General features: G+C 39.8%; 1 protein-coding gene across 3 annotated transcripts in view; it reads right to left on the bottom strand.

The window, feature by feature from the left end:
• STK32B (serine/threonine kinase 32B) overlaps nt 1-23,141 on the bottom strand; it is a 160,131-nt gene extending 136,990 nt beyond the window's left edge. Inside the window, exon 1 of one of the 3 annotated variants that reach the window (XM_053941695.1) lies at nt 23,016-23,141. Coding sequence is in view for 1 of the 3 variants with exons in the window: in XM_053941693.1 (XP_053797668.1) it covers nt 21,279-21,354 (76 nt within the window). In the remaining 2 variants the exon portion in view is untranslated. Of the gene's footprint in view, nt 1-21,278; nt 21,355-22,870 lie in introns of those variants that run through there. The other 2 variants (XM_053941694.1, XM_053941693.1) reach the window with 2 other exon arrangements.
• Between the last annotated feature and the right edge of the window lie 383 nt (nt 23,142-23,524).

Genomic DNA, 23,524 nt, shown 5'->3' with positions numbered 1-23,524 from the left:
GTAATCCAGCTTTGAACTGCGCCAGAAGGAAATCTGAAAAGTCTGAATTCCATTCAAACTTTCAAAACCAGCTTTTTTTCCCAAGTATAAGGCTTAATTTTTGTCTAGGAAAATAACAGCATTTTAATTTGGCAACAAGTTCAATTATCCATTAAAATTGTTTTCAGAGGAAAAGTCAGTTTCAAAAGAAAAAAAAAAAAAAACAGGGTGACAGAGTTCTTGTTATCTTCCATCTATGTAACATTTCAAACAAGACATAGGGGAAGCAGTCTTTTCCCTTATTAAAATGGGGAGAAAATCTCAGTACCAGGGTGTTGGAAAACCAGCCATGTAATTTTATTTATACCTCTCTTATAAATAAATAGCTGATATAAATAAATAGCTATAAATAAATATAATAAATAGATAGCTGATACCATAGATAAAAGAGTGGGCTAAAGAACATCTGCTGTGATGCATTTCAGACATTCTGATTTCCTTATGTCAATCCTCCTACAAGGCAGTACTTCACATACAATTTAGCTACACATTTGATGACATTCACAGAATATTTAGACCATGCATGGTTTGTTCATCCAAAGCAGTGCCAGCATCATGGGGTCCTACACTGTAATTAGTGAAATCCACCTCACATCACATCATTAAAATGAGTGGGGTTTTCCCTAAATGGCTGGGGAATTTTCTGAATGTGTTAGTTAAAATGAATACTGGAAAGAACTAAAACAGCCTACCATTTTTCAAAATGCTATAAAAACAGACTAGAAGAATTTGGTGAATCAGCTAATAATTTACACTTTTACAGAACAGGCATGTGTTGCCACAACCAGAAGTAAGATTGAAATTCTAAAGAAAATTAGCATTTGAAAGTAACCAAGCTGCTAAGTAAAAAAGATCTAAGGGCTGTTTCTCAAAACTCTTCTTCCTTTTTAATTCTGTAAAAGAACATAATTGTATTTCTAATGCTATTCTATAAAAGCTGCAAAAAAAAAAAAAAAAGATAAGATGAGATTTTGCATTCACAAGGAAACTGTGACTCCTTGGTAAACAAGAATCTATTTGAACACAGCATCAAATGAAAATTTCTTTCCAGAGCTGCTTATTAAATAAGCCAATAAGCCAAATTAAAATGATACTGCCATTAAATGCATCTATTTTGAAAAATGTATCAGGCAGCTACGTGAAGCCTGTAAAACAAAGTTTGCTCCTTGGGTGAGTAGAACAAACTGCAAATTGTTACAGCTTTTCTCTGAAGGAAGTTTAAACTGAAACTCCTGGGTGCCATCCCACAATCTCCAGACCTCGCCTGGGAAACTGGAGGTCTATCACCAAAGCAAAAATCAAGAAAAGACATCTGACAGAAGAACACAATAATCAGGTTTTGCCTAAAGTCTACTGAGAAGCTGCCCTGTGGTAGCCCAGTAAAGGCTTCACCAGAAGCACCAGTGATTCCAGGGGTTGCTGTTATCATTATCCTGTGGAAAAACAAAAGTTTCTTGTTCTTTGGAAGGTGTGGGGATGTTTAGCTGCTGCTTTGCTCCACAAGAATTTTAGCACAGATAGGATGAAATTAGCTATTCTTTCTGAAGGACTGAGCACAAATAGGGGTTTACTGGCAAAGATTAGTTGTACTGAGCAGAAAAGCTCTTGTGGCTGCATCTCTCTCCCACAGTGTCTCTTGGGAGCATTATATTAAAAAATAACGGGTTTTTTTTTATCTTTATGCCTCTTTAAAAGTAGTCCAAATTTTTACCATAACAATTCCTCACTGGAGATTTTAGTGTGCTGCCTCCATCTTCAGACAGGTTACTCTGTTTCAGGGGCATACAGCAGTACTCTCAGGTGGCTGGGGGGAAAAATAGAGTAACTGAAAAGCCAGTTCTTGCCTATGATGGTTTGTGTGAGCAAATCCAGGAGGAGGTGAGAGAAAAAACTATTCTTATCAATAAATAATCTCAGTCTGAAGGATACAAAGCAATATGAAAGTTCAGTTCTCATGAGTAAGGATGTGATTTCAGCTCCAATGAAAGCAAACAGAAAGTTACCTAGTTTTGGAGTCTTTCTCATCATTTTGCTTTGTGCCTTGTTTCCATTTTTCATCTTCTTTATTGGAGAAGGAAGAAAAGCAACTACAAAATCAAAAGGTCTTCACTGATCTCAGCTGAAATGAAAAATTTCTGAGTATTGATTCATGACGAGTTCTGTTTCACTATTATTGCTGTCTGTGTCCATTTAGAGTGAGTGTATTTTTGATATTTTTTTCTGAAATTAGAACATTTCAAGAAAGTCTCCTCTTCAATTTGCTTTTGGCTTTTCACAGGAAAGATTTCTATTTTCATACAGCCTAATAATGAGAGGAAGTAGAAAATATTTCTATTTACAAACATCAGAAATACATGCTTTGGGCCCTACACCACATCAAATATTTCTCACAGTCCACCTCACTGACTCTATTTTAGCCCTTTATGAACATTTTCATGTGATGTTATGAAGACAGCACGTGGTCATCCAGGAAAAAACTTGTTCTTTGAAAAACTGACAAGAAAATGAGGTAATCAGAGAGACACCATGTCTGGCACACTGCAGAGAGCAGGAACAGAGGTGAGTACAAGAACATCCCTTTCGATGGCTGTATGGGTGTTTAGACCAGATAAAGCTGATTGTGATACCCTATGATACACCTGTGATGCTGCTTTGGTTAGAAGTCTGGTTGCACGGGTGGTGAAATGAGATGGTCACCTCCACAGGGAAGTGCTTATTAGTACAGAATTTGTGTATTTTACTTTAACAGGAATTGCTTTATGACAAAGTAGAGATCAAACTCTGATCCCTGCCATGTTAAAATACACTGACACCAATATTTGCATTCTCCCTCACATGTAAGTGAGCGCAGGCAATAAAGACAAATTTAAAACTATCTGCTAAGCATGTCTTTTGACTTTGATGGCAATTCCAGGAAGGCAACCAATTAACTTTCTGAAAATAGGTAAGAATAACAGTAAATATCCTATGTCAGAAAAATTTAAGCTAATATAAAGTTCAATTACTATTATTTGAAGGCAAAGTTAATCATTAAAATTAATGAATTTTTACTTGTTTCTTATAAATAAACAACAACAAAAAAGAAGGTCTAATATTGCTATCAGAGCTTGGCAGAAGACATAAGGAACATGAAATATGTGTAATCATTGCAAAAAGTCATCTGGACAGTCTAGTAAGGATCAAGACCAAATTCATAGCATGTCCTCATTGGCAGTGCAGTACAAAACAGGACAGAATGATTATCTATCTAACGTCACCACGGATGATGTCAGCTGCAAAAAAAAAAATTAGCACAGATAATTATATGTCTTAGTTGTCCTTTTTTTTTGGGATAATACAAGATCTTCTGAAATCCTGATGATGACTAATGGTACAGGCAATTACCAACGTGAAGCTCCCTTGACAAACACTTAAGATTTAAAACAGCAGCAGCTGAGACAACCTAAAAGGAAAAAGAGACAAAATACAACAGTGGCATGCATGAATGGAGGATAACACTGCAAAAAGTCAATTAAATTTATAATAACTCCTGTCCCAGGATATCATCAATTGAAAGGCAAGTTCAGAAAGGGGTAGAACTAGCACATAGTGAAGGCACAAAGTAGGAAAGATTCAGACTGTGACTAAGAAGAGAGATCTGTGCAGAGCTGACCCTTTGCAGGGCAACCACAAATAACACTCTTTTAATACTACTTCCATGCCCGTGGAGGTGGAGGGTGACTGATCTGATGAGTCTGACAATGTGATACCATGGACTGAGAATGAGAATTTGAATGTTTATGATAGGCTGTCAGCTCAGATGGTCTTGATTGTGTGGGTCAGTTTAGTGTAATCCTTCAGCAGCATCATTTTAAAGCAGACCTTTTCAACATCTCATTATCTTTTTTTTATGATGTCTCATTAAACATCCAACAATTGAGCTACAAAAACCCAAAACAATTGGGCTTCAAATACGTAGGCTTTTACTATTAGATTTAACAGAAAAGCAAAAGGAATTTGGAGTGTTAAATCGATGACTCTTTTCCAACAAAGAGCAAATAGCAATAGATTGTTGTGAAAAGCCTGTAGCAGCTGATCAAGGATTTTATATATTGGTGTATAACTCAGTGCTATGAAAAATGTCATGAGAGGCCAGATGTTCCTCTGGATGGACTGAAATATGGTAACAATCCTCATCAATAACTGATATTGATGTCTGGAAATGACCAGAGCCTGGTTAACACAATCCTGAAGTCAGAAAAGATTTGCTAGTAGTTGAAAGCAGCACACAGAGTGGTAGATATGTTCTTTTCTTGGGCACAGGATTCAGTGTGACTGGTCACATGAGGCTGGCCATGTGAAAATGGCCTCACTATTCTATGATTCTATGAAAGAACATGATTCTCTCTCTATTTAGACTGGTACTGAAGCTAAGTGACATGAATAACTGGAATTATTAGGTTATAATAAGGTTTGATGCATTGGCTAACAGTGAAACTGTGTTGAGTCCATAGCCCTGACCTCACTGTCACACAGAAATGAGCAGGATTTGCTCAGGCAGTGTCAAATCTCCAATATAGCCAGGGGTTAGTTTATCATAACAGAGCTCTTTTGGCTGCTTCTATGTTCTGTTAGCAAATAGCATTCAGGTAACCTATTTTCCAGCAAAAAAGGTTTCTTTTCATTGACTCATTTGGCTCAGTGGAAAGTAATTGGAACTTCTCATCCATGTATCCTATTATAACCAGCAATTTACAAAATTTTATTATTATAAAACCACAAGTCAGTGAATTATTTTTAAGATCAGTGGAAATGTCAATTAAAGATCCCCTTTTGTTGCCATGAAAACAGCCCTGTTTTGTGACAGGACAGAGGATTGGTTCAGAAAAGCTGTTAACTTAGTAGCACCACTGGGAACATCAGAAGTCATCAAGGAACAGCTGGATTTATGTACTGGCCCTTATCACAGCCAGGGAATAGAAGGGAAGCCTCTGAGAGTCTCCATATTTTTCATAGCTCTTTCAAAAGACATTGACATTGAAACTAAAGAGAAAAGTTTCAGGACCTGCTCCAGCATAAAATGTAAGACTTCTGTTAAGTGAAAAAACGTAGCAGCCTTTGTTGAGAAAAGAGAGATTCTGACTGACCATGTTGTTCTCTTATGGATGAGCTGACAAAAACAATCTCTGAAATCATTGCAAGGAGAAATAGGTTGACAGGGATAAGCAGCAGAAAAGATACTCCTTGAGAAAATGTATTGCTACAATATAGAAAATCTAAATTTCACTTTACTGTAATAGACTTCCCTGTGAGATCAGGATTCACATAATAGACTATGAAGCATCTTTTTCAGCTGGAAAGTGGGAATATTCACCTCCCTCAGAGTTTCTATGAAAATAACCTCATTAATAACTGAACTGGAAGGCTCTCTGAGGGAAGTTGCTATGGGAATAAAATGTCAAATATCAGTGTACCAAACTGTTTTCTCCTGCAATAAAATTTATCAGAGTGATCCCCAGGTGAAGGAAAATTCTTTAAATTAAGTTAACAACAAAATCCTCAGTGAGACATCCATCAGTCTTATCCATGCAAAGGTCTCTGTAATTCCAAACATGCCAGAGGAAGCGAATAATCCTCTTTGCTCTCGGCTCCTCAGGGCAGTGGCTCTGAAAGCATTGTTCTTGCAGATCAAAATGAGTCCTGGTGCTATGTTAATGGGAGGTTGGGAACCCACGTGAAGAAGATTTTACGCAAACACGTGGAGACAGTATGAGTTGTTCTCTTTTTCTTATGAATTCAGAACCCAAGATGTGAGGAATCTCTCTTCAGAACTGAATCTTGAAGAATTATCTCTTCCATTCTTAACTACAACTACAAATTAAATACTTGGGATGAGTAAGCACACTAAAGATCAGAATTATTCCCATTTCAATTGGGATTACCTCCCATTTAGTGATTTTAAAACCAAACCATCACCATGGGCTTCAAACAAATGCTACCAGTTCTAACTAGCAGCAGAAGTATGCCTGGAGTGTCCCTGCCAGCTCCAGCTGCAGAGTGGCACATCCCAGGCACAGCCTGAGCCTGGCTGTGGGATCCAGCTGCAGGCACTGGGGTTGCACAGCAGTAGCTGTGGATAGAATGGGGATTCTAAACAGAAATCCCCATCTAAACTGGAAAAGCTGCTCCTCATCATGGAAAAATGCAGGATTTCATTAAATACACAGCACACCTAGTGAGTACATTTAAGGGCCAGATCTCCAGTACAGGAGAACTAAAGAAAATTTCAAGTATTCCATTACTGCCTGACCACAAAGTAGCACCTCAGAGTCCAACAGACACTAGATATCTCTTAAACTGGCCAGATTTCTATTGACTGTTTAAATAAAGGACACAACATACTTTTAAGAGGGCTGACCTCCTCCATTAATTCTATCTGTTAGCCTACCCATAGTTATCCACCCTCTGCAGTTAAATGACTTTCACTCTGTACTTCAGTGCTCGAGCTGCATTCTATTCGTAGGCCTTGGAAATGTTTTAAGCTAAGCTGTATTTCTTGGAAAAATAACAAAATCCATTTTAGAGATGGAACCTCAAATCCCAGCCTCTGAGGTTGTAAAGGCACTGACCTAAACTCATCTTGACAGTTCTGATTTTTAGAATTATCTGGCACCAGGAAGAGGCTTCTTTTTGATTCCAGCTAGGGTTCAAAATGTTTCACTGTGTGAATTATCTACTTGCACAAGAATCACTCCATTTTCTCTGCCATTTTGGAGGAAAGCAGGTCTCAAAATGTTGGGGTTTTTTTTTACCTACATGCTCTAGACTTAGCTATTGTAGATCAAACATGATCAGTTTTTTCCAACTTCAGATGAAGTGATATCCTGACCTATTAATTATCATTAACACCTTTGCATACATCACTTTTTGTGGTTGTTTCTATTCACAGTGGTATAGAAAGGGTAGAGGAAAAAACTGATTATAACAGCTATATTTAATTTATAAAAAACTTCCATAATTTCAACGCAAGGCATATTTCTTCATCTCAGTGTTTACAGATAAATATTTGATGATGGAATGGGTAGTTTTTCTAAGGAGACTGAAAAAATGGGCTGACTGCTGTACATAAAATGATCATCTAACTATAGAAGTTTTTTTTACTTGGTGCTGATGATTTATTCTCTCATCATTGTGCTTCTTACCTCTGGGAAATCCTTGTACACTTATTTACAAGTTATTTATAAGTATGCTTATTTACACTCCACAAGCAATTACACCAAAACTGATAGGACTGTTCACTGCAGAAAACAGTAAATATGAATAAAGAAAGCATCTTATCTACCCACTGCTAAGATTAGGAGTTGTCCTTGTTTCAGCTGGAATAAAGTTAATTTTCTTCTTTGTATCTATTAGAGTGTTTTTTTATATTATTATTATTATTATTATTATTATTATTATTATTATTATTATTATTATTATTATTATTTACTTTATTTCAATTATATTCTTATCTCAACCCACATGTTTTACCTTATTCTGATTCTCCTCTCTATCCAGCTGGGAAGGGGGGCAGAGTGAGCAAGGAGGTTGTGGTGCTTTGTTGCCATCTGAGATTAAAACCACAACTGAAGTGAAATATTAAAGACTTCAAGCAAAGCAAACACAGATACACTTATGAAACGAACCAAATCCACCTCATCAGGTCAGCTGGTACAGAGGTGACTGAGGAGAGGACGAGGACTTCTGACCAGCCACAATTCCCAGATTATGGCTGGGTGTTGGCATTAACAGCAGAAGGTCAGTAGACTCAAAGCAACAACTTAGATTTACCTCATATCATCACACAACAGGAAAAAAATAAAAATATTCACTTGGTGAGCAGGGTTGGGAGCTGATAGATATTAACGTAAAGAACACAAGTTCTAATTTTAACCACAAAAGTTATTAGGTGCAAAGCACAAACAAATAGTGAGCTGCAGAGGATAAAATTGCTCAATGTAGCAGAAGGCTTGTTAGTGCCTGAAACATTCAGTGGCACTAAATGTGCTATACCAGTTCTCTATAATCACAGAAATAGAACCTCAAATAAGTTTAATTATAGATGTTAGATGAAAATAATGAATATTGGTGACTCAGTTCTAGAGTTCCCTACTGCATACACTGGATTTGTTTTGATGAGAGTAAAGTATATAAAAAAAAAATCTGTGTATATAGAGAGAAAAAGAGGGAGAGAGAGTCTCTAAAAATATATGTGTATTTATATTATACTTTCTTAACTAGAATAAAATGGCAAATCAGTGTATCAGAGCTTGTTCTGGCTATCTATAAAAATAATATTAAACAACCTTGGCTTCTTCACAGTACAGAATGGAAAGCTTTCAATATAGCAAAAAAATATTGTGGCTTTTTTTTTTTTTTTTTAATGTACAAGTTGTGAAAAGGATTGGAAATCAACTTCATATCACTAAAGACTAGAAGAAACATGTTGTATACAACAGTTGCCAGCAATCTTTCTTGGGTGATCTGCTAGGGTGCATTCTTCTTTTCCAAATTGGAATATAATGCTTCAGGAAGACCTTTTGCAATATTCAGGACATCCTGTCATTCAAAAATTCAGGATGTCATCGGTCCACATATGTCTGTGGATCACAAGATGTATATGAGCTGCCTAGCAGAGGAAGGTTAGAGGGCTGACAGCAGTCTGTAGTTACTCTCAAGTATTTGTATGTCCAGAGAAGCATTTAAAATTCTCTGCATCTCCCAAGTGAGAAACCTGAATGCCACAATCTTTTCTCTGTAATGGACAGCTACAACAGTGAAAGGGGCACCTTCTGTTAAGGCATTTTAAAATCCATGACTGTGCTTCACCCGACACCACTGAGACAGACTGATGGCTCCTGGCTTGGGAGCATCAACGACCTGAAGTCAAGGCAGCACTCAGCCTAAGTGCTTGAAACCACTGAAAACATGGTGTCTCCTCACTGCCACACACTACTCAATCTTTTCTAAACAGCAGACATAACCTCTCCTCACTGTCAGAAAAGCCTTGTGAAAGCCATTCAGAGAGCAGATGCTATCCCAGCAACAGCTGGAATTTGCCTAGCCACCAGACAAGCTCCACTTAGATGTCCTGCTTCCCACAGCCACAGCCAACACCTGTGAACCTGATGCCCAGTCTTTTTCCCAAACTATACTTAAAAAAATAAAGGAAAAAAAGGACAAGATAGACTGGGTGATTGTAAATAATTTTTTTTGCTATTTTGAAGCTGCCCAGGCAACTTTACTCTAGCTGCTCTCTTCCCCTGTTATCAAGAGAGAGCTCACTAAATCCAAAAGAAAAAGAAAAATTATTGCCCTACTGAATATTTGGATTGACAGCAAGTGTTAACTACACTATGACTCCTTCCCAGCAAAATCGCACAGCACTTAGTGCTGACAATTTTGTTCAATAAAGATTAATAAATCCTTCCAGAAAGTCTTTCAATACTGAGATTTTTATGGAGAATTTCACACTAAAAGTATATTTCTCTTTCTAAAGTACTTTTCGTCTGCTATTATTATTTGCACCATTAAAAAACCTCTAGTTTAATAACTTAGCTTAAAAACTTGAGCAAGAGATCTCAAAGATATGTCACTGGGCAGGAAAAGATGTGGCAATAAGAGCATAATTGGCATGCAGTTACTGAAAAATCAATGAAAAGGCTGGGCAGAGAAGAATTTCATGAATCTGCATAAAAGTTCTGGCTAATCTGTTCCTCATGTTATGTCCAAACAAATCTCAATAAAAGTTAACTTGGTTTTACAGCAATTCCCCACACATAAGATTGTATTTCTGTATGCTAAAAGAGTCAAATATGATCTGGGCTTAAGAGAATGACTTTTCCTGCTTCTCAAAGTGATCTTTTGATGATCTCTTGTTGTTTGACTTCAAGCTCGGTGTAGCAGTTCACAGTCCTTAAGATGTGGTATTGCCCCAAAAGCATTTGCAGGCTTTACAGCTTGGAAAAAGATTTATCTAAACCTTACCCCAAAAGGCACAAAATCAATCTTCATAACATAATGTGAAAGCAGGCCAGAAGGAAGTGGAAGATAGTTTCAGAAAGGTGTGAAGGACACTCAGGAGGCTTACAGTGGTTTTGTGATTATATTGCATCTTTGTTTTAACAAGGTAGCTAAGAACAGTTCTCATTGCTCAGCCAGGGAGATGGAACAATCTCAAAAGGAAATAATAATTACTGGAAGAATTAACTCAGTTTGCATTTTTATATCTTAAATAAGGAACAGAAGGTGTTCTCTTATCACAGCAAAAATAGGAAAAAGAAGGAAAGTATTTTTTGTCCACTGCAGCAGATTGCCTTGTAGTATATTTATCTTACTAAATACAACAGTCCTTCTTACACTGAACAGTGTTAATAATATAATTATGAAGTCAGTGCTCTATTTTATTCAGGATCATACCAAGCAAAAAAATGACAGGGCAGAAAAGTACATCAGGTGTAGAATTTATCTAAATGTTTCCAAATTTCAAAGAACTGGAATTGATATTTATATCTTAAAGAAAAAGAAAAAAAGAAAGAAAATGAGAAAGAAAGTGAGAATAAACACAAGATCAATAAAATACTACCAGATAGAAGTTAAAAGTACTGATTTAATTCATATGTTGAGTCAGATAAACAAACTGTAGGGTAGATTTCATGAATATATCTAAACCAGCTTTTTTCAAAATAGACCAAAATAGAAAAAGCTTAATGAAGTATAAAACAGAAAATTTCATATTATATTGTGATATTATAAAGAAAATATTTATGGGAATATAAAATTTGGAAAATAAATTTCAGATTCATCCACCATGTTCAGTTATCATTAGAGCCTCAAAAACCTGTTTAAATAAGCTGCAACCAACCCTAGTAAAGCATTCTAAGAAGCATCCTTCAATTTAAAAGGAAAATATCTGTGTCTTAATTACAGGATGAATGAAACTTAGATGTCTACATTGTACTTAATACCCATATCAGAAAATACAATACAACATTTATAAGAACAAAAACATTACAGAGTTTGATACTTTTGTGTCAAGACCTGTAACAGCAATCATAGAAAAAGGGTGTAGGAAAAAAACTGATTATAAAGAATCTTCCATTAGTTGTAGCAGAAATAAATCATATGCAATACTGGGCGAAGAACCTTGATATACTGACTACCAGTAAAATAAACTGAAATCAAAGAATCATACAATTTATTTTATGTTGGAAAAGGGCTTTAAGACCTTTAAGCCCAATCATAAACCTAACACTGCGAAGTCCACCACTAAACCATGTCCATAAGGGTTCAATCTCCAGTAAGCTTTCCTTGTCAGGTTGGAAAATACAGAAAGCTGATAGTCTTTAGAAGAGAGGTGGTGAACTAAGAAGATTTTTACAAACACCTTTTTGCAGAGTTCGAATTTCCAGTGATTAAAACCAGACTTGTCCAGTGACCTCGCAAATCCTAGCCTTTCCATTCATACTGTTTCATTTCCTAATTAAAATACATGTGTTGGTGAGCATCAAAGTGGAAGTTAAGGAGTTAAAGATAAGGTCAAACTGAGAATGTGAGAGACAGCTGCATGTAAATAAGTCTTCAAATTATTGAAGTGGAAAATAATTTATTTAGGAATCAAAGGAAGGAAGGCCTCATTTCTGTGATACAGAAGTACAACCCTACTCATACCCTTGCTGATGGGTATTTGAGGTGAATGCTGACTGCCTGAGGGAACAGACCAATGTATAACATTCAGGTTTTCTTGAGGAAAAGCTGAATACACGTCACATGTGATGTTTTCATTCTATTTGTCAGATTTCAGTAAGTGAGAAATCTGAAAGGAAAAGCCTGGTAGTACTCACCAGTGAACAGATGCCTTCTTTCTTTCCTCTTTCCTCCAGAAGTGTGTGTTTATAAAGGTATAGTGCTATAGTGTAGTATATAAATAGTGGCCTAACTATAAAACTGTACTGTATACATGTAATGTAGAATTTAAACAGTATAATGTTAATTTCAAAGACCTTAAAATTAAATACAAGGATGTTCCATCAAATACTATATTAAGAGAATCGGTTCTAGGTCCTGATGAACATATTTATGCTCAACATCTTCTTGTACTGATAAGGTGGAAGCATCTTGGGCCCCATCAGTGCTCATCCGCAGATACAGTGTGGTTTGAACATACATTTCTGATAAAGAAATTAGTTTTCTGGGATCAAGTCCAGCCAAATAAAAACCAGTGTTATTCTTCAAAACATTTATGTATTAGACACTGAACCCTAGAAAGTAAACTAACTTTGTTCTTCTTTAACCATAGGGGGAAAAAAACAAGACATTTGCCTGTTCTTTTTTTCGAAGACTCCGTATTTGCTATTCATGCCTGATTTTGATTGAGTCCAAGGAAACTCAGAGTATGATTTAGTTAAGAAAACAACTTTTATTGATCTCTTCAGCTTTTCAAGTTTGCATAATAATAATCTTTTACTTTTTCCTGTTGCAGGGAAGCTTACATATACACACACAGTGTTCAAAAGTACAACAGTAAATTAGGCAACAGTTCAGCGTAGGCCTACATTAGGCCATAAGTCATGTCATTCAAGGTAATCAATTTAACTAGTTCATGAAACTAAGTGGAACTGTGGTCAAGAGTGATTACACCCTCTGATGTGCACACTGCCTACTAGTGCTGCTTTTCCCCCTCCAAAGAGTCCAGGCTTTTCCTGCTGAGTTTGGTGGGTGTCCTGTACATTTTGTTCCTTCCCCTCATATGTTTTACCCTGATAGGATGCTGTGGAGCACCTCTACCAGACTGAACTAGAAGTTTTCCTTTTTAATTTAATATTGTCTAAGAATTTTTCCTCTGTATTGATTGATCTCAGTAGCAACTTTTTCTCTTCCACACCTTTCCCATCATCTCAGCATTAGCTCACTCTGGCTAAGTCAAAATGTTGTGAAACCACCAAAATAACTTGACATTCTTTCCTCTATCCCACCCTTCAGTGCTTAGTCACAGGTGTCACTGCCCACCAGGTTTTGCTTCAGGATGATTTCACCTTCTGCCTTCTCAAGCTTTTTTTTTAAATGAGAAATGTAGAAAAGAGTGAGTCTTGTGCTTGGCCAACAAAACCCTGCCTTCTTTGGTTTTATGACCACATTCAGAAAATACTGTACAAAGACAGCTCAGGTGAGATCCTCAGTTCTCTGAGGATCTATGAACAAGACCATAATTCCTTACCATGTTTATTTCCCAAAGATTTTCTTGGCCATTTTCTAATTCAGTCAGGTACAACATTTGATTCCAGGCTGAACTTTATCCATTGGACAGTATGGTACCCAAGGTTCATAAAAAGCTCCCTAGTAGCTACTGCTGGCCTTGTAACCCGCATTCACACATCCACATCAAGGAACTCTTTCATGCCAAGTGCTGTCCACGACTCAGTGTCTGTCACACTGCAGCCAGGTGGGGTGAGGTAGATCTGTTCCCCCTTGTTCTATGGGAAGCTGTCAGATCGTTTGAACTCTACTGGAAGTGAAGCCAATATTGAGCAGTAGAGTCGGTTTAATATCTCTGTACATTTGAAAACCATTTGTCCTGGGATAAAACCAAACATTTAGTTCTCAAATTGCCACCCTTTCCACCATTCAGCTTTTCCAGTCCTTCCGAGCCCAGCTCTCTGAAAGCCTGCTCTTTGGCACAGAAAACAACAGCAGCACACTTGAAAGAGCAAAGCCTTTTCACTTCAAGCAACAGCTGCGGGCAGGGATGGAAGATAATGTCTGAATTTGTGAAGGAGGAATTGTAAAAGCAATGGTGTTGAGATTGAGACAATAATCTTGTTTTCTGAGTTTATTTCACAATCAAAAGTTTCCTTGATCTTGAATAGGAGTCTATAAGCTTACCTTGCTCAATGCTTGGTTAACTTTGAATTATTTATACTTATTCACAGAAAGCCTGTCTTGATATCCAGGCACACTACATAACACATTGCACCATGGGGAAAATGTTACCTCTCCTGAGCACCTCCTCGATAACAAGCCAACAAGAAATTCCTTCACACTCTTAGAGTTAGGTGTCATGCCAACCACTTCTGCAAATTTTGGAAGTCTACAAAAGCAGCAGCAATGACTTCCATGGTGCCTTTGTTTAAGATGGAGGTCCTGACAAGGATGCTTCCATCAAATAATTAAATCTTGGAATTGTAGTAAATATTGTTAGGAAGAATCTTGAAAATTTATCTGGACCATCTCTAAGATATTGCTGGCAGAGATTTTGTTGAATCTGGATAATGTAAAGTTAAGCACAAGTGACAAATACTTTAGCCATCTCTGGAAAGGATCTTTGTTTTAATCCTGACAGTGTGAGGTAAATCTGATCTTGCACAACATTTTTAGGATATTCAAATGGTGGAACAGAGATGCAGCTCCTTTGAGATAGCAAGAAGCTAAGATGAAAGTGCCAGATTCATCTCCTTTAGAGTTCCCTGTAAAAAAAGGGAAAGCTGATATGGTATTAAACTTCACCTGCAATTATCATTTAGTGTCTGAACAGGTCCATATTATTTGTGTGCATTGTCCCAAAGCCCGAGTCAGGAAGATAAGGGCTGATGGTGGTTGCAATATCACAATATTCCTTCTGAATCTCCTTGGACACAGACCATGGAAACTGTCAACAGCACTTTGGCATTTGGTACCTCTGTGGCTGCCTGAAATTATTGTATTGTTCTGTGCTCTCCTTTCTGTCTATATTCTCCCACTGTCTCATATCGTGCTGTAAGTGTAAGCTCAACACTGATCTATTTTGCTCTGTGATTGTACAGACACTGGTATTAGGGTTTCTGAAGCGTTTTGCACTCACACAATGATGACTTCCTGTCTAAAGTTCACTAAATGTAAAATTATTCACTAATGCAAAATTGTATAAAATTCAACATGGTCATAAGACAAAGTATAAAAAAAGCCAGTGGTCTGTATCTAATCTATCTAAAATATTGATATTCAGCATAAAATAATGCCTTTGACAGCTGTGGTTTTCAGCAGAACTGCCTTTGAGCAGTTTTTAAATCACATTTTGGTATTCTTATCCAATTCAGTTCTAAAGGGAACTGAAATATTCATCTTTGCAAGGAAAAAAATAAAATGCAATATAACACACCACAGAACTTTCATGAACAAACTAAAAATCCAGCAGAAATATTGATCCCACATGATATTTGCTACTCACTCTAACAGAAGGTATTTAGGTTCCAACCCTTTAACTGTTCTTTAGGGCTGTATCTTATGAAACAAGTCATTTGAAAAGAGTGTGTTATTATCCTCGTGATCCAAGTGGCATGCAGCATCTCTGTGACTGCATCAGACATTGCCCATTACAGCTGTGTGGCAGCAGGATGATGAGCACCATCAGATCACTGACTATAACTGGACACTGCATACTCTGTTCTCAATCTCACTTTGACATTTAACCATTGCTTTAAATTGGTTCCAAGCAAAACTCTGTCATTTTTCCCTATGTCACCTTACAGTTCTTCAGCTTTCACTGCACTTATACATAAACAGCCATTATGTTCAGAATTTAGCTACCTGAATCCATACCAATTTCAGGCATTTTTCTTAGGCTCTTTATCTGGGTTTTAGGCTTTTAGTACAAGTCTTTTCAGCAGCTGGCCATTTAATAATGATGTTTTCTGACACTCGCCAACAGTTTTAAATCCTTCATTTAAGCTGAAGGCTTTTCTACAGAGGAGAGTCAGAAATCAATTTCAAATTACAACTTCAAATTGGAAGTTTAACTCCAGAGGATGGATGCTATATTCTCTAGTACATAAGATTTCCATTGAGCTCTGCAGTTATGACACTGCAGCAGAATAAAGCCTTGCGGCTCAGGCAAGGAAATGGGACTTCAGCACTTCCTTGCAGTAGATAAATAAGGACTACAGTGAATCAGGTTCTGGCTATGAAGAATAAGCCAAGGCGTGTTGCTATGCCTCATTCTCCACAGACAAGACTACACTACTGAGGCACAGCCTGTCACAATGACCTCCACAGAGGGTTTTCGAGCTCTGCAGCTTCAAGATGCTCAGTGGAAGGTTCTCTGGAAATACATATTCACCTTAAATGTAAAGTCATGTACGCCAAAAACAAAAACAAGCTCTTTAGAAGTTCAGTATACTTATTTCTAAAAGTAACTGTAGCAAAGCTGACTTTTTAAGCCCCAAATAAGCAAATACAACTGCCATATCACTTGGCAGGACCAGCTTCTAACTTCTAACACTTTGTTTCTTATCCTTTCCTCTGTATCTTCCACCACAATGTAGGCAAATACGTTATTCCTGTTTGACAGCAGCAATATCTCTCCTGAGTCAGCTCTTTTCTAAATTACTCTTTTCAACTATTTCATTTTCACATTTTGAACATGATTGAAATTTTAACCGAACACAGTCAAGCAAATCCAGCACGAAAGACACTCTTTACAGTCACTAGGTTATTGCAAATATATTCATTACTTGTGATATTTACTGAGAATTTGCAAGGAGAATTTACCAATGGTGAATATTAGCCTTACACTTCTATTGCCATTCTTGTGAACATGTTGCTGTTTCTGAAGAGTTGAACATGAGGAAAAATGTACTTCTTTGCTCTCCTGATAGTAGCACCACTGGATATACATATTCAGGAGAGGGTAGATGTTATGAGAATAGGAAATATTCAAGGTGAAGAGTGTCAGGTTCCTTTGCTTCAGTAGTATTAACCAAAATAGAACTGTTTTCATTTTACCTGAATTGACTACACAATTTGTGTAGTACCTTACTTAAAACACCTTTTAAATGTCTGAAAAATGTTATAGTTCCACACCATATAAGGGTCTAGCTTTGGTAAGGGGTAGTGATGCTGTACAATACCAGACATAGTTCTCTATCCAGCCTATACAGCAACAAAAATTAAGAAATGAGACATATTTTTCTATATCTTTAGCCAGAGTACAAGGTCTAGGCAAACAAAGGTCTCTGTTCCCTGGATTATTCCTAGCTGTTGTTGTGCCTTAACCTAGACTAAGAAGAGAAAATGAGATAAGTACATCATGGTTTTACCAGAAGTTTTTTGCACATGAGTAAACAGACATTTTTCCTTGATGACAAACTTATTTTGTAGATGATAGAGCTGGCTTAAATTTAATTTTTCTCAGTTTAAGTGGAATGAAATGTAAGAAAGTATATAGCAAAGCTGAATAAGGTGAGGATAAACTGACAAAAGGCAAAGTGGGCAGCTATGCTGGTTTTGGCTGGAATTGAGCTAAATTTCTTCAGAGCAGCTAGTGTGGGGCTGTGCTGGATTTGTGCTGGAAACAGTGCTGGTAGCTCAGGGATATTTTAGCTATTGCTGAGCAGCACTTCCACAGAGCCAAGGTCTTTTCTGTCCATCATCCCACCCCACAGTGAGGAGCTGGGAGGGGACACAGCCAGGACAGCTGACCCCAACTGACCCAGGGACATTGCACACCATATCTCACACCCTATGGCTTCGTGCTCAGTATATAAAACTAGGTGAAGAAGGAAGGGGGAAACATTCAGTGTGATAGCATTTGTCACCATGTCACCATCACATATGATGGGTCCTACTCTCCTGGCTATGGCTGAACACTGCCTGCCCCTGGGAAGCAGTAAATAAATTCCATGTTTTGCACTGTTTGTGTGCACAGCTTTTGCTTTCCCCATTAAACTGTCTTTACCTCAACCCACATAACTTTTATTCTTCTGATTCTCTCCCACATCCCTTCTGGGGGGAGCAAGCAAGTGGCTGTGTGGGGCTGAGTGAGTTGCTGCTTGGGGTTAAACCATGGCAGTAACACAGGAAAAAGTATTATTTAGAAATGGGAAATGCGAGGCTGGCAGGGGTTAAAAGCAAAGAAGATTAAGTCTGGATATGATCCAGCTGAATACTTACACAAAGTGTTCACTGGTCTTGATAACTGGTATGATCAGAGCGGCCATAATTTAAAACATTGTATAAAGAAGAATCAGTGTTGCAAGGAAAGAAGTCAGTGATCATCTTTGAGACTATGACTAAAAGAAGTGGACCAAAATTCAGTCCTGCAAAAGGCCCTGTACATAGGAACATCAAAAATTTCTAATGTGGATTGGAGTTCATCAGTGGAAATTACTGAGCAGGGCACTGACCACAGGGTGACAGAACTATCCAAAAGGATATGTCCATGAAAAGGGCATATGTAATTATAGGCTGTACTAGAACTTATTTCCAGTAGAGAAGGGGATGTATTCTTTCCAACACATGGTCCTGGGGAAAACTCACCTACAATTCTGTGTTTAATTTGGGTTATCTGTGTGAAATCAAGACAGGTTCAAATGCAGACAGATGCAGGGCACAGGAAATGAGAAAGCAGTAGGAATAATAGAAAAATAGAAAATGTTTCCATACAAATCAAAGAGTGAGAGGGGACATTTTTGCTGTCTATCAGAGCTCCAGAATAATCCTGGAGGGGGAGAGCATTTTAAACTAACAAAAACTTGAATTAAACACAAATCTTGTAAGTAGGTTGAGAAACCTAGTCACAAAAACAGATGTTTCTGGCCATTCAAAGAGTGAAGTTCTGGAAGATCCTTCTAATAAAAATGGAACACAGAGAACTAATGTAGCTGGTAAAAGTGGTAAGCATTACTGCCTTTAAAAAGATTAATGTATGATAATGATGTGTTGTACTGGCTGTAATAACTGGGAACTAACAGCATGTAGTTCAGGCTTCTGGTTCTCTAGAATATTCTTTCTATTATCCTGAGCATGGAGGGGAGTCTACATACAGCTCACAGTTTTTAGATCTACTCAATGGATCAACACCTCTTCTCATCAGAAAGCAGGAGTTGTAACTCTGGATCAGACACCCTGTAGGCTTGTCAGACAGCACCTGGGTGCTCTTCATACACTATTTCCATATATTTATTTATTAACTAATACACTGAGCAACTTTTTTCTATGATTTCCAGAGTGATGAAAAATGGCTTTAAACCTTTACTTCCAAAATTCATGTTTTATTCTACATCCATTATAAATATGCATGGATATAAAAGGGCAATACTTTTTTTTCTGCTCATTTTTATAATTTTAAGAGGCAGCTGCGACATTATACACAATACACTAAATAGATTAATTCCTAATATTCCTACATCTTCATACACAACTTACCTATTCCAGTTCTCTATGAATTGATTGCTATTCTTGAGCAATTATACCATCTCAAAAAACAAATCCACTTTCTCTTGTTATACTTTTTCACTGGCTTCTTTTTTTTTTAATTACATATTGAGTCCAATATTGTGGGAAATGGTGACTTTTATAGCTACTAGTGGGAATATGAAAAAACAGCTTCATTGTGTATTAAATTCTGTTAGATACATTTTCAAAGAGGAGATATTTCCCCATATTGTTTAGGTACTTGGGAAAATGCCATCCTGAATAATATTTTATAAGTACTATTGGAAATTGAGTATTGTTTCAAAAGCAATGGACTCTTCTGAACTAGATAGTTGTGCCAAGCAAAATATCTTGACAGGAATAAAAGATTATGTTAGCAACATTTGTAATGGGGAAAAACACCTCAGGAAAAAAAAAAAACAAACATGCAAAGAATAAATAATGACCTAATTTAAATCCATAAATACTTCATGTGCTTTTTTTTTATTTGCTGTTAATAATGGTTGCATTGCAGAAATGTGTTCTGGATAGAAAGAGAACTAAGTGCCATGAAGGCATTTCTGCAATAATTTACTATTGAACTTTGTTCATCTTGTTCAAAAACTGACCACAGTTTTGTACCATGGGAAAAAAAAATAAAGGTGGTAATAACTCATGGAAACTACTAACTCAAGAGAGCCCAATTAGAAGCCTTCAAAGGCAGGAGGATGGGTATCTTTTTACCTTAGGGTGTCTGGACAAGATTAACAGCATGCTTTCACTCTAGAGTATTTCTCAGTGAGTTACCTCAAGGTTTACAATTCCAGTTGTGCATGGTTGAGACCTTACCTGGAGGAAGGTGAGGGGGGCTCTTTTTCACTTGTATGTTTACACAGCATGACCGATGGTAAAGGTCTGAAATTTTCTATCAGTACCAGAAAATGGCAGCTATGGCTCCACAACACACAACTGGTAAACAATCTGTCCCATTCCCCACACAAATAATGGAATGTTGTAAACCACACCTCATCATGCTTTGCCAAGGAATAGGAAATGGTAATCTCATCTTAAATGCAAGATGTACTTACCCTTTCAAGCATTTTACATGCATTTAGACGTTTCCTCCCTACTAGCAAAACAATACAAATATCTCCATGTGCCCTGAACATATCGGGCAGAACATACATGTTTTTGACTTGTTAGGAAACCCAGGAAGCCAAAACAATGTGAGTATATTAAGGCACAATCACTTCCTAATAAAATATATTGGTAACTTCTGGGAAAGTTCCTCAAAATTAAGCACCCATTGTCTAGATAGGCAGCAACATCTATGCCATAAGTGACATTAAAAACATTTCTACGTTAATATACAAATATCTGTTCTCTAAGAGTGCTGTTTTCTCTCTGCTTCAAGACCCAAAATTATTTTAATTGAAATGCATTCACATAATTCTAATTATATACAGTCTACATTGGAAAGTTACATTGAAATGCATAAAGAGCAAAGAAACACCACATTTTAGGCAAACTTTTCCATTGCCTTCCACCAACTTTTCAAGATACGCTTTCTTATGACATATTATCTAGATAGGGAGTAGAAACTCAGAGTAATAGAACATGCTAAAGAAAAGTTTCAGAAAGTAAAGGTGATGGAATAAGTATAGAGTAAGAGAGACATCACCATTTAAAACAGGCAGGCGGGCAAAGAGACGACTATAAACAAAACTAAAAGCGTGGGCATCCATCCCAAAAACCATGCCCATTCATAAAGGCAGGTTTGAAGTTACCTGCCATGTGCTTAAAGCCCAGCTGACGATGTGCTAGACTTGAGCCTGTGCCTAAAATCAGCCACCCACTCTCTCGGTGAGGATGGCTGGACAAAGGCGGGCTCTCCCGCTGCTTCCCGGGCAGCGCACCCGCAGCTGGCAGCCCGCGGGAGGATCCGCGCCCGCGGCTCCGCACGGAGCGGGGCCGGACCCCGCCCGGCCGGAGGTGCCGCGGCCCCGGCGCAGCGCGGGCGGGGCGCGGTTCGGTACCGCGGACAGCTCCGCACTCACCGTCCTCGTTCTCGTCGAAGACGGGCGCCCTGTGGGAGTGGCCGCCCCCCATGTTAGTCCGCGGCCGGCTCCGCATCCCCCGCCGCCAGCATCCCGCGGGGCGCGCCGGCGGCACCGCGGCAACGGGGCAGCTGCCCGCCCGCCGCCTGCCCGGCCCGGCCCGGCCGGGGGAGCCTCCGCAGGGCTAGCAGTCACCCTGCGACATGAAAGCGATCCGTCTGCCCCTGGCAGAGAGCGCTGCTGGCTGGCGCGCACCGACTTGGCCCTTCTCTCATCGCGGAGGGGCAGGGGAGGGAGGGAGGGAGTTAGAGGGGGAGGGAGGGATGGAGGGGGGAGGGATGGAGGAGGCGGAGGTCCTGCTGCCGGTGGCTTTTGGTAAGCGGTAAAAGCTGGATCTACCTGGATCCTCGCGGATCCTCCCTCCTCCGCTTTCCCTCCTCCCAGACCTCCACTGGGGAGCGCGGAGTCCCCGCTCCTGCCCCGGCAGCGAGGCCGGCCCGCGCCCTGCCCTGCCCTGCCCGCCCCCCCGGCGGCGATGTCTGATGGGGAGCGGGTGCAGAGCCGCTCCTGCCGCCCGGCCGCGCTGGCAGCACCGGGCGCCCATCGCTCCCGAGGCGCGGGAGAGGCGGGAGGGTGAACCCTGCCCTGGGTCCAGATGCTTTTTGTTTTGTCTCCCGACTGGGAGAGGGCGTTCATCGCCGGCAGCCCGGAGGGACGCGGCCGGCTGACCGAAGTTCGCTGAGTTTACAAAGTGGCAAAAAGAATCAAAGGGAGCCGTTCCCTCCCGCTCCCTCCCGCTCCCCGGGCGGGGCGGCCCCGGGAGCTCGGCAGGAGCGGGCGGCGCGGCGCGGGCAGCCCGGCCCCGCAGCGCCACCTGCCGCCCGCACGGGGCAGCCCCGCCGCCGGGGCGGCTCCGGCAGGGCTGGGGGGGTGCGAGTGTGGAGATGGACAGGGAAATGTGAGTGTGAGTGTGAGTGTGAGTGTGTGAGTGTGGAGATGGACAGGTAGATGTGTGCGTGTACAGGCATACACGTGTGTGTGAGTGTGTGTACAGAGATGGACACAGGTAAATAAATATGTGTACATGTATACACGTGTGTGTGTGTGAAGATGGACAGGGTAAATGTGTGTCCATGTACATGCATACACGTGTGTGTCTGGAAATCACTCCCCTCTAAAAGTGCATTAGGGAAAACTGCCAGCACTGGTAAGGGATTACACGGATCACCTGCCATGTAGCAAACAATGAGAGCTTTCTAGGCTTGCTGTTGATATTTATAGACAGAAATAGCTGTATCACTCCCTTACAAAAATTCTACCGTTAGCAACCTTTGAGGTGAAGTAGAAACAATTGTGTTTGGCACTTCTTCCAAAGGGAAAAAGGTAAAAAAATTAAATATCTATATTAATACTGTATCCAGGTCAAAGCCTTTGCAGTTCCTCCAGGGGAAACTTGCAGACAAAAAAAAAAAAAATCAAATGGAAGTTGCAATTTTGGCTTCTTCACTGTTACATGGGGAGAAGAGGGAGAAGGAATAGAAGCCAGAAACTAGGGTATATATGTTTCCATATATAGAGGCAGAAAGTCTTACCATTCTCTGTTGCATCCCGGAGTTTGGGTTTAGATGAGGGTTTTTAATTTATGTTAAAATAAGTCAAGTTCTGTAATCCCGCGTTTCCCCCGCGTTGTTCCCCCCCGCGGTTTCTGGCCCCACGCTGCCCGCTGCCGGCTCTTACCCCTGTGCCGCTCCTGTAGCCACCCTGCCGTCCGGCCCCGGGAAACCCCGTGCTGGCCGCCCCGAGCCACACGGTCCCGCTCAGCCCGCTCTGGCTCGGTGCCCGCCCCTGCGGGGTTCTCTGGTTGGTCGCGGTTGCTGACGTCACCGCCACGGCAGCCACCCCTATTGGCCGGCAGGCCGTGGATCCTCTCGCCCCGCCCCTCTATAAAGCCCTATCCCGCCGGCAGTCAGACGCCATTTGCTCCCATGCGAGTGCCGGGAGCGGTCGCGTCTTTCCATCGATCCGCGCCACGTGACCAATAAACCGTTCCTGCCAAGCACGGAGTAAATGGACAAATTCCTTACCTCTTTGCCGGGTCCCTAGCGCACGGTAACAGAGACTGGCCGGCCCACGCGCCCGAGACACGGAGCCGTGTCCGGGAACCCGCGTCAGCAAACCCCGGCAGCACGTGGAAGCTACGCCACAGCCGGGCTCCCAAGAGCTGCGTGCAGCTGGGGAGAGCGAAA

Source organism: Vidua chalybeata, chromosome 4 (assembly GCF_026979565.1).
Source record: "Vidua chalybeata isolate OUT-0048 chromosome 4, bVidCha1 merged haplotype, whole genome shotgun sequence".
Classification (NCBI taxonomy): domain Eukaryota; kingdom Metazoa; phylum Chordata; class Aves; order Passeriformes; family Viduidae; genus Vidua; species Vidua chalybeata.
This window is presented reverse-complemented; position numbering and strand designations above follow the sequence as displayed.